Source organism: Rhinopithecus roxellana, chromosome 3 (assembly GCF_007565055.1).
Source record: "Rhinopithecus roxellana isolate Shanxi Qingling chromosome 3, ASM756505v1, whole genome shotgun sequence".
Taxonomy (NCBI): domain Eukaryota; kingdom Metazoa; phylum Chordata; class Mammalia; order Primates; family Cercopithecidae; genus Rhinopithecus; species Rhinopithecus roxellana.
Window position 1 is genome coordinate 27288748 of NC_044551.1, and position 18648 is coordinate 27307395.

The 18648-nt window shown below is 36.5% G+C and overlaps 1 protein-coding gene across 2 annotated transcripts in view; it reads left to right on the forward strand.

The window, feature by feature from the left end:
- Positions 1 to 18648, forward strand: part of EFNA5 (ephrin A5) — a 294485-nt gene that overhangs the window by 239231 nt on the left and 36606 nt on the right. For both annotated transcript variants that reach the window (XM_010353558.2, XM_030927816.1), the window contains exon 2: positions 6536 to 6828. In XM_010353558.2, the coding sequence (XP_010351860.1) occupies positions 6536 to 6828 (293 nt within the window). The remainder of the gene's footprint in view (positions 1 to 6535; positions 6829 to 18648) is intronic.

Sequence of the window (18648 nt, forward strand, 5' to 3'; positions counted from 1 at the left end):
GTAGAAAGGTGAGGGCACACTGGTGAGATCTAAATGAAAAGGTAGTTATCAACTGTTACCTCACTTCTCTTGTCTTTATTTCATCCGAATTCTGAGACTGAAGTCATGACTTACTTCTTGCAGACAGGTTCAGTACAGGGAGCAATTTTTTTTTTTTTTTTTTTTTGAGACAGGGTCTTGCTCTGTTGCCCAGGCTGGAGTGCAGTGGCACAATCTCGGTTCACTACAACCTCTGTCTCTGAGGCTCATGCGATCTTCCTGCCTCAGCCTCCTGAGTAGCTGGGACTATAAGCATACACCACTATGCCTGGTTAATTTTTTTTTTTTAAATGTTTTATAGAGATGAAGTCTCACTGTATTGCCCAGGCTGGTCTCAAGCTCCTGGGCTCAAGTGATCCTCCCACTTCAGCTTCCCAAAGTCCTAGGATTACAGGTATCAGCCACCATGCTCAGCAAGGGATAGATATTAACAGTGGCTTTAAATTGAAAATTAAAATTTATTCAGCATACAATGGAATGTCGTAGGTAAACACTGAGAAACAAACACACTTTCCAGAAGCACACTTTTCAGCTCTAATCCCAGCTTCAGTTGTTACTTTTGCTGTCAATAGCCCTGGAAATGTGCTTTTTATCCAATGCTCCAGGTGGCCTCTGGTTCAGCAAGAACTACCGTAAAGTACATAATTCATTTTTGGTATTTGAGATGATTGCAAAGGACTAGTTGCCATGCTGAATTTTATTTTCCTAAATTAACTAAAATTACGCTTTCATAATATATATGACATTGATTCTGAACCAGTCTACTGCCAAATTTTGATAAATGTTTACAATGTATTCTTGCCATAATAGAGTACATATAATATGAAGTTTATCCTTGAACAATGTGGGAGGTTAAGGTCACTGACCCTGCATGTAGTTGAAAATCCAGGTATAACTTTTGACTCCTGAAAACCTTAGCTACTAATAGCCTACATTTGCTTGGAAGCCTTGCCATTAATATAACAGTTAATTAACACATATTTTGTATGTTAAACATATTATATACTATATTCTTATAATCAAGTAAGCTAGAGAAAAGAAAATGTTATTAATAAAATCATAAGGAAGAGAAAATATATTTAGTCTTTTTAAGTGGAAGTGGATCATCCTAAAGGTCTTCATCCTTGTCTTCACATTGAGTAGACTGAGGATGAAGAGGGATTGGCCTTGCTGTCTCAGGGGTGGCACAGGTAGAAGCAAGTCCACATGTAAGTGGATCCATGCAGTTCAAACCCGTGTTGCTCAAGGGTCAACTATTTATTTTCACAGAACATTGACCTAAGTGGCCATGCAGTCTGGTGGGGAGCAGGGATGATCTTTTTGTGCATATGAGATGTTTCTTGACTCTTGAGACTTTTGCACTGTGAAAACAGGCAGTGCAGTAATTGTTTTACTCAAACACAATTGCTTTTCTAACTATGGTAACTGAGCGTGCTTTTACATTGTGAAGCACTGTGATAATTTAGTAGAGATTGTATTGTAATTATTGCTGGCTTGGTATGGAGCCAGATATTCTTATAGTTAAAATTATGTGGTGATCTCAGAGAGAGGTATGGAACTGCTGATACAAGGGATGGAATTAAGAATAAGACACAAAGAGAAGACATTTACAAGAAAATTTCCAAGAAATTTACAAATGTGTTAAAGCAATGGCTGTGTTACCCATGGCATTTGTAAATATTGGCATGCAGAATCAGTCTTCGTAGATGTCAGTTTCCTCTTTAATATGAGCTAGAGCTCATGAAAGCTATTTCCTGATGGAAAAAAGATCCCTTTATGTGAATGGCTGCTGACATGTTATTCTGTGAAAGGATGAGTCAGGAGCTAACCCTGCAATCTGAGGCTTATTCTAAATGTTGACACACCCCTTAGCTTTTCAGTTTAGGAGTTTGGGACAGACCTCGTGGAGGAGACAGTAGGGCTGGGACACCTTGCTGCAATGCTCTGCTAGAAGATCAGTGTAAATATAAAGGTAACCCAAACTCTTAAGAGGGTCGTTACTGTAGCTGGTGAAGCTTTGGAACCATTGTGGTTAGGAGGACAAGAATATGCTTCAGAACCATGTAAGACTTGAGTTCAGATCCTAACTCTGCTATTTATTAGCTATAAAAAGTTGGACAATGCCCTCTCTGAATGTCCTCTCCTCATTGGTAAAGTGAAACTAATTAAAACTACACAATAGGGTGGTTTGGAAGATTTCATACGATAACATATGTAAAACACATAGCAGATCCTGGATGCAGCAAACGTTTGTTGCATCAGTGAATGAAGGAAAGAACTGAAACCTCATCAAGAATGAAAATGGGTCCCTCTGGAGGAATACAGAGCTGACCTAAGGACTTGGCTCTAGCAATTTCATCTCTCACAAAATGAAAAAGTGAAGAGCTTTGGTTCTGAGGTCAGACTGGGTTTGAATTCTGCCTCCCCTTTTTCTTTACTACTTGTGTAATATTGGGCATGTTACTTGACTTCTTAATCTGAATTTCCTCATCTTTAAATGGGTGTAGTAATAATAGTGGCTATTCTGTGGCATTGTAATAGAGATTAAGTTGAGATAATGAATGTAACATAATAAGCACTCTAATATTAGCCAACTTATGTGCTCCTTCACAGTATGGCCAGAAAAGAACTTTCCCATTCGACTTTATACCCAGGGAGCATGATTTGATATATTAAAGCAAAAACCGCAATTACTTTTGCACCAACCTAATAGCATTAGCATATCTGATCCTAAACTTTTCTTTGGATTATACTTGAGTACGTTATGTAGATACATTTTATGAGTTCCAATTTGGTATTTTTAAAATATTTATATTGTCCACCCTTTGAAATTTACATTAGTAAACTATACGAATTTAAGATCTGAAACAAAAGTGTAAATTGATTCTATAGTGAATCATCATCTTTTCTTTGTCATACGGCTAAAAGGATAGAAATAGTAATTGTGGCCGGGCACAGTGGCTTACACCTGTAATCCTAGCACTTTGAGAGCCCGAGCTGGGCGGATCACGAGGTCAGGAGATCGAGGCCGTTCTGGCCAACATGGTGAAACCCCGTCTCTACTAAAAATACAAAAATTAGCTGGGTGTGGTGGCGCGTGCCTATATCCCTCCTACTCAAGAGGCTGAGGCAGGGGAATTGCTTGAACTATGGAGGTGGAGGTTGCAGTGAGCCGAGATCGCACCACTGCACTCCAGCCTGGTGACAGAGTGAGACTCCTCTCAAAAAAAAAAAAAAAGAAAAGAAATTGTAATTTCTGGGGCAATCGCATGTTTAAAATAGGTACCACAGTAATTCACTTAACACTCCATGCGAAGTAAAATGTCACCAGAAGGGATAGCTGGTCAACACAAAGTAGAATGTGTCTTCAACCTCACAGTTTGCTTCAGTAAAAGTTTAGCACATTAACAGGGATAAAAGTTAGGAAAGGAGAGAAAAGTTTTAGGCATCAAGAAACTGCCTTTTTTGTTTTCAGTTGTGGAATAATGGAATTGTAGAATAAAGGAGTAGCAGAATGGGTCCAGACAATGGCAGTTTTAATTTTTACTTTCACTTTGAGCAGTGCCAAATGCTAGTAGAAGCTAAAATGAGTGACACTTAGGGAAAGAAAAAACTTCCCCCTTGAATCTCTTTAAAATCTATAATAATAATATAATAATATAAAGTGCATCTGGGCATTGCCTTCTGCTGCAGTTCTTGTCTGGCTGTTATCCAAAACTGTCAGGCTACTCTGAGTGCTGATGCTTCATATCCCAGCACCCTTTTATCTGAACCTTGCAGTGTCTTTTCTCTGTACTTCAGTAGTGATGTTACCTTGATGTTCAAAACTCTTTTAAAAGCAACACAGGCTTTCCTTGCATCTTGACAAATCGTTGTCTGCTAGTAATGAAGAAAAAGTAAACCCGTGATCACTGCAAATATAAATACATCCGAGTGTTTTCGTTTTTTTTTTAAAAAATGGTTATGTATTTTGGGATCCTCTAGCTGAAAAGTGAATATTCTGAGAATTTTTCCTTATTTCTCTTGTGTAAATCAGCATGTTGCTTTTCAAGAGCAAGAGTCAAGTGGAGTTTCTATGGATCATTTGACATTTAAGGACAGAATTTAACATTTCTATATGATTTTCCTTTTGGATTTTTAAAAGGGGAAATATAGATATTATTTTTATCTCTGTTGTATGTTCTTACTGCTATTATTTTTAAATCAATATTTTATTTACTTATTTTCATATGCTTTGGTATATCCTGATGATGGTAGCAGTGGTTTACATCTACACAGTTCTTTCCATACATTTCCTTATTCTAAGGCTTGAAGCAGCCACAGGAGGTCAGGAAGGCAGGTTCTCATGATTAGTCCAACTTACATATGAGGAAACTGAGGCTCAGAGTGATTTATGAATCTCCCACTCAACCAACAGCAGATCCAGTTCTTAAATCTAGGTCTACTCGGTCAAAACGAATGGTGTCACCACTTTTTCACAATGTTGTCTCTCAGAAGAGTATCTTGGCTTATCAATGAATATTTAGCATCCAGAGTGAAAGTGGTATATTTCTTTCTTTTTACTTTTTTGAGATTGAGTCTTACTCTGTCACCCAGGCTAGAGTGCAGTGGTGTGATCTCAGCTCACTGCAACCTCCGCCTTCCAGGTTTGTGCGATTCTTGTGCCTCAGCCTTCCAAGTAGCTGGGATTACAGGCATGTGCCACCACGCCTGGGTAATATGTTTTGTATTTTTAGTAGAGACAGGGTTTCGCCATGTTGGCCAGGCTGGTCTCAAACTCCTGGACTCAAGTGATCTGCCTGCCTCGACCTCCCAAAGTGCTGGGATTACAGGCGTGAGCCACCATACCCGGCTAGAAGGTGGTATATTTCTACGGGGGTAGACTTTGGTCAAAGCTGTGAGAGGTCGTTTTTATGTCAGTGTTCGGGTGCAGCATTTTATGGGGAATATACTGGGAAACTGGAGACTATGAGAAGGGGCAAGAATCTAGAATGATGAGGAGCCTGGGAACTATACTAGAAAGAACCAAAGGAATCAAGATTTTCAAATGTCTACAGAAAGGAAGATACAGAGAGATATAGCTGACATCTTCAAATGTTTTATGGACTCCCTTGCAGAAGAGGAATTTGATTTGTTCTTTGTAATTCCAGGCAGCAGAAGTAGGACCATTGGGTAGAAATTACACAAAAGTGGATTTATGCTGAATATAAGAAGAAACTTTCCAACATTTAGAGATGTCCAAAAATGGAATAGACTGTCTCACTGCCACTGGGAAGTGTTCACGCTCAGACTGTCCAGCTCAGAGATTATATGACTTTATGAGCATTGTTTTTCAGCAGTAACAGTTTTATGATGAAACTTCTAAGGGCTCAGAGAAGCATTTCCTCATCAGCTAAAAACAAAGGAGTTTTGTATGCTTTTCCACCGTGATTTTAGACTAAGAAAGTTGTATGCATAACAGTTCCTGTTTCACACATCGTTGTGTTTTGGGAAATACTGTTCAGCTGCTGGGGAAAGACACATTAGTTAAAGCAGATAAGCAAAACTTTTGTGAGATGAGAATTGAAGCAGATAGTGTGGTGTTTGTGGTGGGGAGGGTGTGTATTCACATGTGTACATTTTTAACTAGGATGAATTTGCCATGGCTTTGGCTATTTTCATTGGCCTTGTTACTTTTCATTACTCACCAGCTCAGCTCTAGAACATGACCTGTAGAATTAAAAGAAATGAGGGGAAAAGTCATTTGATTTAGATGGGTCGTTTTCTCAATATGGAAAAGATGCTGCATCGAAAGCGAGATGCACTAAAATAAGTTTCTGACGTAGCAGATCTAAGAAAAGCACTGAACTGGGATCCGAAGTCTCCACATTAGGTTTCGCTCCATCACTCACTGCTTCATCTTTATGTCTTTTTATTTTTCTCTAAAATGGAAGTGTTTTAGGAATTTTCTTTCTAACTGTAAAATGTTATGATTCTAATTCTCCCAATTTTATGGCTGTAATTCTCATTTGCATAGAAAGTGGAAAATGGCCTCAACTATAACAAAAAACAATTCAGTCATTTATTTGTTCTTTAATTTCCTCATTCATTTATTCAAAAACAGTTATTAAGTGAAACACTATTATAAAAATAGAAGAACTTTGTTTTAATATATGATTTTTAATAATGAAACATGGAAAACAACACATTAGTACCTCTATAGAGTTCCACAGTTTGAAAGGGTGACATTTAATATAATATTTAAAATGAAAGCAAAGCACTTAGTTTGTAGGATATTTTGAAACAAATATAATGGAATCCCTCTGTAAAATGGCTTTTTGTGGCTTGGATTGGGAACTGCAACATTTCAAACCATGCCCCAAATCATAATGGCATTCAGTAAGAACTTACTATACTAGATGCTTTAGCTCCAGAATTATTGAATAGCTTAACCACTGATTCCAAGCAGAAAGCCCCTTCTCTATGAATTATCACATGTTTCTTCTTTTTCTAACAGATTCCAGAGGGGTGACTACCACATTGATGTCTGTATCAATGACTACCTGGATGTTTTCTGCCCTCACTATGAGGACTCCGTCCCAGAAGATAAGACTGAGCGCTATGTCCTCTACATGGTGAACTTTGATGGCTACAGTGCCTGCGACCACACTTCCAAAGGGTTCAAGAGATGGGAATGTAACCGGCCTCACTCTCCAAATGGACCGCTGAAGTTCTCTGAAAAATTCCAGCTCTTCACTCCCTTTTCTCTAGGATTTGAATTCAGGCCAGGCCGAGAATATTTCTACATCTGTGAGTATATAGAGATTTATCATGTTGTCGGGCAGCTGCAAGAGCCCAGACTAATTTTTTACCCATGTTTCAGAGAATTGCAGAGAGCTGGACTCTGCATTACAGATGTCTCCTTGTAAATGCATACATCAGGATCCCTAGATACATTAGCTGGGAATTGAGAGCACAAATTAGATTAAAGACAGAGCGCCTCTCCCCCTATGAAATTACGTGTCAGCCTGTTCAGTGAACCACTGCTGACTTGTATTTCTTTTAAATGAAAATTGCCAGGACTTCTCCAAGGCTCAGGAAAAGAAAAAAAGATTCCTGAAAAAAAAATTAAAGGAAATAATTAAATTTACAAAGCTTGGAGTCACTGGATTTCTTATTCAGGTGTCAGCAATATCCTTTCAATCATCCACATTTTTAGTGGAGGAAGCCAAAACTCCTGGAAATGTCAGCATGCTGACGATAAATGCTCTCTTTGCACCAAGGAGAAAAGATAATTTTTAAGAGCAGCTCTGTCTTTAAACAGGAAAGAGTTGTGAAGAAGTGTCTGGAAGGGGTTCCAAGGGAACTGGTATGAGCGAGTTTCCCACCTGTGAGCATTGAGTGACTGTCCTGGGAGCTCTAAAACTTTCTCAGTAGGCTTCTGTATTAATCAGAATCCCTGGCCTTATTTATTCTACATTATATACCCATCACTTCTTCAGACATCCTACTATCATATGTTATAGGTAAATGCTTCTCAAACTTCACTGTGCATGGCGTTATCTGGGGATCTTGTAATGCATTCTGACTCAGGGGGTCTAAGGCAGGGCCTGAAATTCTGGATATATGAAGCTCCCAGATGCTGCTGCTGCTACTGAACTGTGGACCACACTTTGAGTAGCAAGATTATAGGTAATAGCTACTTTAAGCAGCTTGTTGTGTATCTGGACTTTAGTATTTATATTTAAACTATCTGGCCTTTTCCATGTATTTTCACTGTCAACCAAAGAGGTTAAAAGTTTACTAGTTAAAAAATACATTTATTGGACAGCTTAATCTGAACTGAGAAATGTTGGGGGATGCAAGATGAAAAGATATTCCCTGTTCTTAGGGAGTGACCTTTTACTGGGGAGCAGACATGTAAATAGGCAATTAAAGTATAAATCGACAATTGCTGATGATGAAGATAAATGCAGGGAGTAGTGAGAACATGGAGACAGTTGTGCCTCACCTGCTTGGAAGAATCAGGAAATGCAACCGCACGCAGTGGGTAGAGATCCAAGTTATACCACTCAGTATGTTTAGCATTGACTTTCACCCCAGCTTGCCAGACAAACAAGAACATTCTTTTTTTCTGACTCATTTTTTCAGTCCAAATGTGCCTACCCACTCACAACTCACACGGTTTGAGTCTACAGGGATTTCTAGCTCCTCTCTTTCTCCAGAAAACAGAATTTTATAAGTCAGATTTCACCATCACAATGATAACTCTCACTTATATTGGAATTGAATTTAAAAAGGAAATTGAACAGTACCAGTTTTATTATTTCAATACATATTTCAGTTATTAGTCATGAGAAAACATGCAAAAAGCCTTGATACTATCTCACATTTGATCCATAAAATAGGAAAAGGAATATTGAGTCCCACAGATGCAGGAAGCACTGGCATACACTGAATTCACACTTCTCAGGCAGCATGTTCTTGACTTTTGTTGCTTTTTTACTTTGTGAAAGAATCTCATTCAGCAAATGAGAAAAAAAGAAAGAGGAGGACTTCACTTGTGGGACAGCAACTCATTAATTGTCTAACTGTAAAATACTGTACCAACTTAAGAGAAAATTCTTGCTAGTTTTGAAATTTTCTTAATGGCTTCTCAGATTAAAAAAACAACAACAAAAGCAAAAATAAAAAATGAATAGAGAGCACCAAAATGGGGAACATACCCACCAGCTAACTCGTTGATTGCCTGATTATTAAAAATTATAGAATTCAGCTTCATAAGCAAGATGTTATTATTCAAATATACCCATAGCGCTTATGACTGGTTTTTCCTCATTTGTGGTTAAATTCAATATTTCACTAACAATCATTATGTGACTTCTATAACATTCATTTAACGGAGTCATTTAACTGTCAAGGGCTTCCGTCAAAGTAATTGTTCCAAAATGCTTCAAAATATGAAGAGCTTTTTGCTGTTCAGCTGAGTTTAACTTGAATTACTTTTTTTAATGAAAGGTAAAATAGCACAAAATTAGCAGCAAAAAGATGTTCATTTACAAGAAGCACAGTGACCTAGTGTTCAGTTAAATTGAATTTTCAGCCATGTTTTCTACCCGCAGAGGCATCCTTCCCTGTCTTTTTAGTAATGAAAGGGTTTCCTCTCTTCCACCACTGCAGTCAGGAGCAGCAGAGCTAACATGGTTGTCTTACAGACGTTTAATGTACTGTGGTCATAATTAAACTAAAGGATTCTTAGGGGAGAATTGGCCCTCAGTTGAATTTTCCTCTTCCCTAATGTGCATGGAATGAACAAGATGATTGGGAAATAGCTATTTTCACACTTACTACGTTACAAGAAACTCTATTGCTGATCTCAGAAACAAGCTTCACTGCCCACCAGTCAATTTCACAGAATGTTCTTGCTAGGACAGGAGTACAGCTTAGCTCCTCATAGCCTTAAAATCTCTTCTAACTTTTCCTAGTTAAAAGAAAGCTGGCTGGGTACGGTGGTTCACACCTGTAATCCCAGCACTTTGGGAGGCCCAGATGGGTAGATCACGAGGTCAGGAGTTCAAGAGCAGCCGGCCAAGATGGTGAAATCCTATCTCTACTAAAAAAAAAAAAAAAAAAAAAAAAAAAAAATTAGCTGGGCACAGTGGCAAGAGCCTGTAATCCCAGCTACTTGGGAGGCTGAGGCAGGAGAATCATTAGAACCAGGGTGGCAGAGGTTGCAGTGAGCAAGATTGAGCCACTGCACTTCAGCCTAGGCAACAGAGTGAGACTCTGTCTCAAAAAATAAAAATTTAAAAAAAAAATGGAAAGAAAAAAGAAAACTAACATCCTGCTCTATGGTACTAGGAGTAGACTTAAGACTTAAGTATAGTGGAAACTGTGGAGTGCCAAAATTCAGATACAAACACAGATTTGGAGGAAGGGGAGAAAAGGATTTCATAACAAGCTATTCACCTCGTTACTCAGAGAGAACACGAGTCAGAGGATTCTTATCAACATTTGCCTTATCCTCAACCAGATTTCTTTCTTTCTTAATGTCTTTGAGTTTTATAAAATTAAGAAAATGTGGTAGTTGAAAATATCCTAAACGAAGCTTCCAATTTACTTTAAAAATAAAACATCCTTTGCAGTTCTAGTCCCTTTATTTTAACTCCCAAGAATAACTCTATGCTATATTCTCCTTTCCTTGGGAACAGATAGTATATTAAGTTGTTATAATTGCTGATTATTGCTAAGGTAGACTGGGGCCATCTCTGAATCTGATAAATACTGTTTCTAATCTACAGGAGTTATTTTGGTAAGAGATTGGCATACTAAAGTAATTACAGAAAGTTGGTGGTATTTATATCAATGATAGATTTGCAGAACTGCCAGTCAATTGATTAAGGTAATAGTTGTTTATATAGACTTCCTAAAGGAAACAGTAATTTTAAAAAAATTCAAAAATTCACATTTTAGCTGGATATGATAGCACATGCCTGTAGTCCCAGCTGTTGGGGAGGCTGAGGTAGGAGGATTGTTTGATTCAGGAATTAGTATGTTTTAATGAGAGATCTATAATAAAGAAGACAGTCGTCATTTTCTGAAAATGATACTAAAAGACAGATAATTTTTCCAGCATTTGTTATATCTGAGTTATTACTGGGACATTCTGTGTTACTATGGGCATCATTTTAAAATCTATAGTATGTAGATGCTTAAATGTATGTGGTTAACTGCTAATTCTCAGCTTTACGTCTTTAGATTGAAAGTTTGCAGTCTTATCTTAAGCCATTAGGCAATTTTAATATGTACTGTATAATTTTTAAAAGAAAGTAACCTAACTTCCTAAGAACTATCTTATTAAAATCATCAAGATCAGCTTCAGAAATCATTTGATTGTACAATACAGTTATTGACTAACCTTTTAAGAGTATCTTCAGTAAAACTAGTAAAACAGAACTAATTTGAATAAAGTCCTCATTTAACAATTCGATGTGTTTCAAAACCTTATTTGCATGTGAGTTGTTTAGAATTTAGAATACAGTTTTTTTATAGAAGTGCAAGTTTTCCATAATATGGAGAATCTGCTTAGCCATAATCTTGATGAAAAGCTGTATGTTTCAATGAAAAATTGTAGAAAACAGCATCTATAAGAGTTACTCAGTAAATATTTATTGCATGGATAAAAGCTATAATAAGCCACATATGTCAAAAAAACAATTTTTTAAATTTCTAATTTTTTTTTTAGAAAATCAGATAAATTACAGGGCACAAGTTTTACTGCACTCTCTGCAGCAGTTCCCTAGTATTTTAGTACTTTAAAAAATAATATGCTAGGAATACATAACATCAAAGCAGAGAGTGGAACATGGTTGTTGTTGTTTTTGGTTTTTTGTTTTTTTTTTTTAAAGAAAACACAGACTCTGGTAAGTGTAGCTTTGGGTCTGAATCCTCTTTCTGTGCTCTTACTAGCTGTGTGACCTTGGGCAATGTACTTAACCTCATTGAGCTTCACTTCCTTCCTCTGTAAAATGGGTATAATAATCACAGCTCTTTTCTGATTTTTGAGTCTCAATTGATGAAATATTGTTTAAGGAACCAGTTGACTGCCAAAATAGTAACTTCAGTAATCCAAACCCAAAAAGTTTTGCATTTTTTGAAAAGTTAAGGCAACTTAAATATCCCAGATTGATATTTTAGTTCAGTAAAAAATTTCATAAATGCATAAAGATTAAGTTTTAAGACTATTTCCTATATTCTTAAGGAGCATTATGCTAGGATTATTATGCCTAAGGAATTCTTCATTCCTTTTGATGTCTGGTTTTTCAGTGCCTTTCTTTAGTCGTCTACATTAAGAATTGTTTTGCTCTGGACAGTTCACACCAATCACCTTTTTTACATAGTTTTTCTTATTGAAATAGAAGAGTGTCAAAGTGGCACAATTATCAAAGCAGGAGGAAATCTTTTCCACTAGTCACTGTCTTTTATTCTTGCAGGGGAAATGACTTGTAAGTACAATGTACTTTCTTACAATGAAAAACTCAATATTTGCTTCAGTGTGTGTGTGCATGTTACTTTCGTTATTGAAAAATGTTTTTGAGTACTGAAGTCTTATTTTAGCATTATTTACTGTAGCATCAACTTCGCTAAGATTGAAGAGGTTTATAACTGAAATGTTCTGCAGAACTGTGGTCAAATACTAGTGCACCTCTAGTTTTTCAACTATGTGTACTAGCACATGGTATTTTAAGACACACTTGTATTAATACAGAAAAGTGGAAGGGCAGTGTTGGGAAACTGACAAATTTTAACGTTTTCTAAAGTGGAAAAGTAGGGTGTGGGGAGGGGGAGGGATAGCATTAGGAGATATACCTAATGTAAATGACGAGTTAATGGGTGCAGCACACCAACATGGCACATGTATACATATGTAACAAGCCTACATATTGTGCACATGTAACCTAGAACTTAAAGTATAATTAAAAAATTTAAAGAAGAATAAAGATGGCACAAAAGTCAAATAGTAAGTACCCAGATATAGATGCAGAGTACATCTTAGTCACCAAAAACTATTTATTTTTTCTTTTTAAGTTTTATTTTGAAAATAGAATGGAGCAATTTTTCTCCACTGGAAAGCTAGCATATTTTTTAAGGATTATATCGGGTCTCTATTTGAAAATAGTCCTTCTATTCGCTTTGTATATACTCCCACAGGTCTTTAGTGAAGCTTCAATAATGCACCTTTTTATTTAAAGAATGAGTTTAGGGAATTGTGTCTGTTTCAAGTTGTCCCTAGTCATTATTTAGGAAAGCATGAATGAATTTCAAGGGCCCTTAAATGAAGGTTAAATAAAGAACATGAAAGAGGATATTTAGGGACTTGTGGAAATTATTCTGTTAATTGTAATTTCCTCTTACGAAAACAGTTGTTTACTGCCAGGTGCCCTCTTAACCTTCTGAGCAAGCATGCACAACATCAGCTCAGGTGCTGCTGGAGCTAGACCTGTCCCTCTGCCTTCTGGTAATGGCTTCGCCCAGCACGCTTCACATAGTTTGAGTGAAATCAAAGGTGGAGGAGGCAATTCATAGGAACACAGGGTATTGAAAAGTATTTTTAAATTTGTTGGCAATATTATTTGATGAAGTAGCATGGATTTTAAAAGGAAATGCATGCCCTGTTAAGTGACTAAAGGTTGAGTCTAGTTTAACTACTCTTTAAAAGAATCAGAGAAATTAGTGCCAGGTCTGTGAAAAAGGAAAGTGGAGCACATATCACTGCTTAACAGATTTTGACATTGGGACCATCTTGAAAGTTTGCAAAGGGAGTCTTAAAACTTACTGAATAATCGGGACTTGATGGAAATTCATGGTATAAAGCCATAAGAAACTGAAGACTCCTAAGTACCCTTCCCATTGTCTGAATTTTTCAAAGACTGTGACACTCAGATAAGAAGTTCAAAACCAAAATAATTTTTATTTGTACTCCTTTTAAGAATTCAGAATGCTATTATAAGACAGAGGAAGCATGTAGAGTTCTGACCTCCTAAGGAAAAGTGAGGAATTATGTCACCTTTTGCTTCCTTTACCCCACTGAGACTAAATGGTGAAATGGAAACAAATTAAAGGATTGTTCTTTTTATCCCTAAATGTCAAACGTGGCTGCATCTCCTAAAGAAATAATGCACCTGATTAATTGTGTAATTTCACAGGGAAGCAGTAATTCTCAGCCTTATAAACATGTAATGTACTAATTTGGTTTCAGAGTTAACTGAAACAGTTTAATGAACTGCTGTATCACGTGTATGTACAGTGTTACATAGAGCAGATGCCAGGAAAAAAGGAAATAACACACCAGTGACACTTGGAATAGCAGTGTTTATACTTCATTGACTTTGGGTTGTCAGCATGCTATTCTCTGTGTTTCCCTTAGTAACTTATTAAGGCAACTGAATTTCAGTGTGATGATGTCTGAGTGTCATTTCTTGTAAATTACACAAGCATGCACACACCAAATGCATAGTCAATCTTTGGGAAAAAAATAATACTTTCTAGAATAGACGACCAAAATATTATCCGCAAGATATACACACAGAGTGAAAGGTTACTCTGAACCTCGTGCATGCTGGAAGAACAGCATTTGGGCCTTTCATCAGAAGAAATACTATTTCTACAGACTTTCCCACTCATCTGTTCTTGGTCTGTTTTCACCGAATGGTCGTGTAACTCTTGGTTTGAAAGTTGTCATACAGCCTCACAGCAGGCTTATATTATCTGCAGAGTTCTTTATGAGGAAATATAAATCACCACAAATGAGACTTTTCACAGCCAGAGATATGTAGAAATTTGTGTCAGTGCTTTGCTGGCTTGCTAAAAAATATCTCTAGGCTCCGAAGCCCTCACAACTCATCCTTGCTCCCTACCCTTTTGGGAAGCAATTCTCAAAACTTGAGATTTATGGTCCAGAGAGCTGATAGTGGCTATAAAGTTTTCTATTTTCTCGTTTCTTTAATATTAATGCAGAGAATGAGGCATTATCATTCATTATTTTAGTTCATGAGTATCCTGTGGGCTTGAAATATGGTTTCTGGGGATATGGCTTACCTCTGTTTAATAGGGGAAATATGTGGACTTTGGCAACAGACTTTTTTTCCATTGAATATTTTAAGTCAGATTGTATAAAATCCACATTAGGAACAGAACTTTAATATATATGCTATGTATGGGTTTGGTTTTAAAGTTTAAAGCTTCACAAAAAAATTAATTCATTCTGAGCTTCAAAAGTAAAATATCATGAATTGGAGAACAGCCAGTCTATTATTGTTGGAAATTGGAATGATAATATCTTTTCATTTTACTATTTTTAGAGACATACAGTATTTCCAACTAGCTTTATCCATATTAATGTTAACTAAGTTTTAGTTTTTAGTTAGCATTCCCTTTTGCATGTAAACCCATAAAAACAAATAACGTGCTCTGAATCATTTTTAAGAAGAATGTATATTATTTTTAACTTGCCCAATTTTTAGTACCTCTAATATCAGGCTTCTAATGTAAATTTGCTTTGCCTGAATTTTTTTTAAAGACATTTTTAAAAGTTCATTTTCTCCTACGGTAAATTGTTACAAATTCTGACTAAAATCTGAATTAAGTTTTACTGTATGTTTTGCTTTAACAGTTTCTATTGGTCCTCAACCTTGATTTCAGAAATACTTGCTTCATTTTAGGTGGAATTTTTAACGGGCAAATCTAAGTAAGCAAGGAGAATAAATTAGAGGCTAAAAATGTGAACAGGGAAATGTTTTACTTTTAATATATTGCTTAGAGGTCTTACTATGTACAGTGGGGGCAGTTCAGTTCAGTCAGTTTTGAAGCAATATGATGAATACTGCAATGATTTAAATGAAGTTTAGTTCAGCCTTTTGCTAAAAGTTTACTCATGCTTTGACTAATAACTCCTCCCATAACACTTGTTCTGATAGTTGTAATTAGAGTGATTTAGCATGTATTGCAGGTACTATGTGGCAGGCACTGTACCTAGCCCTGTATCTGTTTTAAATTGTTGAATCCTCATCTGGGAGGCCGGTACTGTCATTATCTATCATGTAGATGAGGAAACTGAGGCTCAGAGAGGTTAAGTGACTTGCCTGAGACCATGTAGTTAGTACTAGGGTCAGGATTTGAACCCATGCAGTTTGACCCCAAGCCTAGAGTCTTTATTCACTTATTTCATAATAAATATTTTAAAAGAAGTTAAAAGGAGACAGATTTCAAGCATCAGTGGCAAGTCGTTATCTAAGTTCTACCTTCACCTTGGAACTTAGGTAGACCCTGTTCTCAAGACAGCTAATGTGAAATGTATAGGGGAATTTCATGTCAACTTATTCCTGAAATTCACATACTAGGAAGTAAATGGGTTTATAGAACAAAGCAGAGTACTATTGAATGGTTTGTGGGGTCAGACATGATGACATAATGAAATGTGTCATTCACCATTCCTGTTTCAATTGTGATGAAGGCTTTTAATGATTAGCAAGAGTATTGAAAGTGTATGTCTCTTCAGTACCCTGAGTCATTTTTCAGAGGTTAAATTTCATTAACAGAATCAATAGCACAGTGTAGGCATTGGTGGATATATTGCAAAGCCTAGTGAACGACTGTCTCAACATTGCAGCTTGTTAACATGGTGCGCCATGCCGGGGATTCCTTACCTTATCTAGCCTTAAGCAGCACAGCAGCTGCAAATTATTGTTTCACTTATTGTAATTAGTTACACTTGCTGTTGCTATTGTTATTTAAAATCCACCAGTTTTTCACAGACTTGCAGTTACTATACATCTTTGCACAAGAAAGATGAATAAAGCTCCCATAAGGGGAAAGACACTTTGAGAATGTATAACATTTGAAATCCTTTTGAATGAAGTTCAGGAATTGTAGCAGCCATGTACAGCACCCAGATTTTACACAGAAGGGGTCTTGGCACTGGTTCATGAGGGTGATTACCAGAGTTAGGGAGCCCACCCAGCAGCCCTCCAAAAAACAAGCTTCACACCGCTTACATGGATTTCTTCTCTTACCGGCCTCCCCTCTCCTGATAAGGAATCAGAACAGCATAAACTCAGGAATCAATGAAAAGACAGGTCTGAATAGAATGGAGAGTATTTGGAAAATAAAAACTGCATAGATTGTGTCAGGTTATGAAGGGCCATTAATTCTGGTCTGAAGAGTTTCGAACATATGTAACAAGCAATAGGGAGAAGTAGTATATTCTTAAAGAGGAAACTGATTTGAGGCTTATCATACAAATACATTGAAATCATGTGTTTTATGACTAGGTGCTTGCTGGGTATATATTAATAGCTAGCATGTAGTAAGCACTTATCCATTCCATATGTTTATATATATATTATCTCATCCATACTTTATCACAGGTATGTGTTAGGCACTGTTATTTTTCCGATTTTACAGATGAGAAAAACTGAAATGCAAACAGGTCAAATCACTTGTTTAGAATCACACTGTTCATGTACAGTTGAGTCCAGATTTGAGCAAAGCCATTCTGACTTCAAAGTTCGTGCCCTTAGCTCTTATCCACGTGTGAAAAGCAATGTTCAAAAGCTTATTCTATAAATAGTACTGGTACTTATGCAGAAATGATTCTAATCTCAGAGAGATTAATATCCTTTACTTGAGTTTCTCTTTTTTTTTTTTTTGATTGCCTTTAGTTCCTTTGCAATAGGTGTAGAGATTTTTGCATAAGTTTTTATATTTATATTAAGTGGAATTCCTAAATCAATAACATTTGCTAGATTATTAGTTTAATCAAATAACAGAATTTCTGACCTTTAGATACAATGTGTTAGTTTATTATTAAAGTACATTTTAGAAGATTTATTGTGGCAATTTTGTGAAATATTTGTATTCAAAATGCTATAAAAGCCCTTTATTAAACTCTACTTGGGCTGTTGTACTTGTGCATCGTTATATTTGTAGAAAATTTGCAGTGGCTATAGAAGGACACACTTCAGTATTACATATTATTTTCTCATTAGTTAAGCAGTTCATCATGCTTACTGAGTTATGTTTACCTAGAGGGCCAATGTAGGGGACACTATGGAGAAAGTATTTGATATGATTTTTGTCCTCTAGGAGCTCACAATCCAGTGTGGGAAAAATATATTCATGAAAATAACAGCAAAAAGAGAAATAAAGTGAATTACCAGATTAGCACTTTCCATAAAAGAGAGAGAGAGAAGACTATTTCAGGAGGAAGGGATCAGTTAAAGATTTTAACTGAGGAAGGGATCAGTTAAAAATCATGCTGATTTGAGGGACAAGGTGGAATTTAAATCTCAGGGCTTAAGACGCTATCCCAAATTTAGTGATCTGCCTGCAGAGGTTAGGTAAAAAGGCAAATTCTTGGAACCTACTTCCATAAAGTTTGATTCATTCAATTTTACGAGGTTGCAATGTAGGAATTTATTTTTAATAAGCCCTCCAGCTGTTTTTCCTGCAAGTTGTACCACAGTTCGGGAACACTGGCGTAAAGTAGGAATGGATGGTCTGAATTCAAGACTTGAAAGAAGTGGGTACTAGAGGATTTGATTAAGTGGAAGGGTCATGTCAACAGTACCATCAGCCTTGAGAAACGACAGTCTTTGTGATGTGAAGGTTGGTATAATCCAGGGAGCTCTGGTTAAGGAGAGACTAAGTCTAAGATAAAGACTAAAATAGACTAAGATTCTGGGAGTCTTCTAATTCACAGTGGTCATAACAAATCCTTCCTTCTGCCTGACCAAGTAAATTGTCTCTCATTGCTTTACCCATAAATTAGACACAATTTGACCTTGCAGATTCAAACAAAAACCATAGAACCCTTTAGAGTTTTTGTATTTTTTGTACAATTAAAATTTTTTTATCATAAAATAGATTTCTTTTTCAAAGTGGTAAGCTGTGTTAGGATAAGAATCACAAGGCCACATAAAAATAGAAAACAGGCAAGGTATCAAGTGATAAGAAATATTCATTTTGGACCAACAGTTTAGAAGGAAAATGTGTACCTGGAGAGAAAGAAAAGAATAATGAATAGTTCCTGTAATACTCTATTTATGTAACATGAGGTTTTTGGAAGGTACA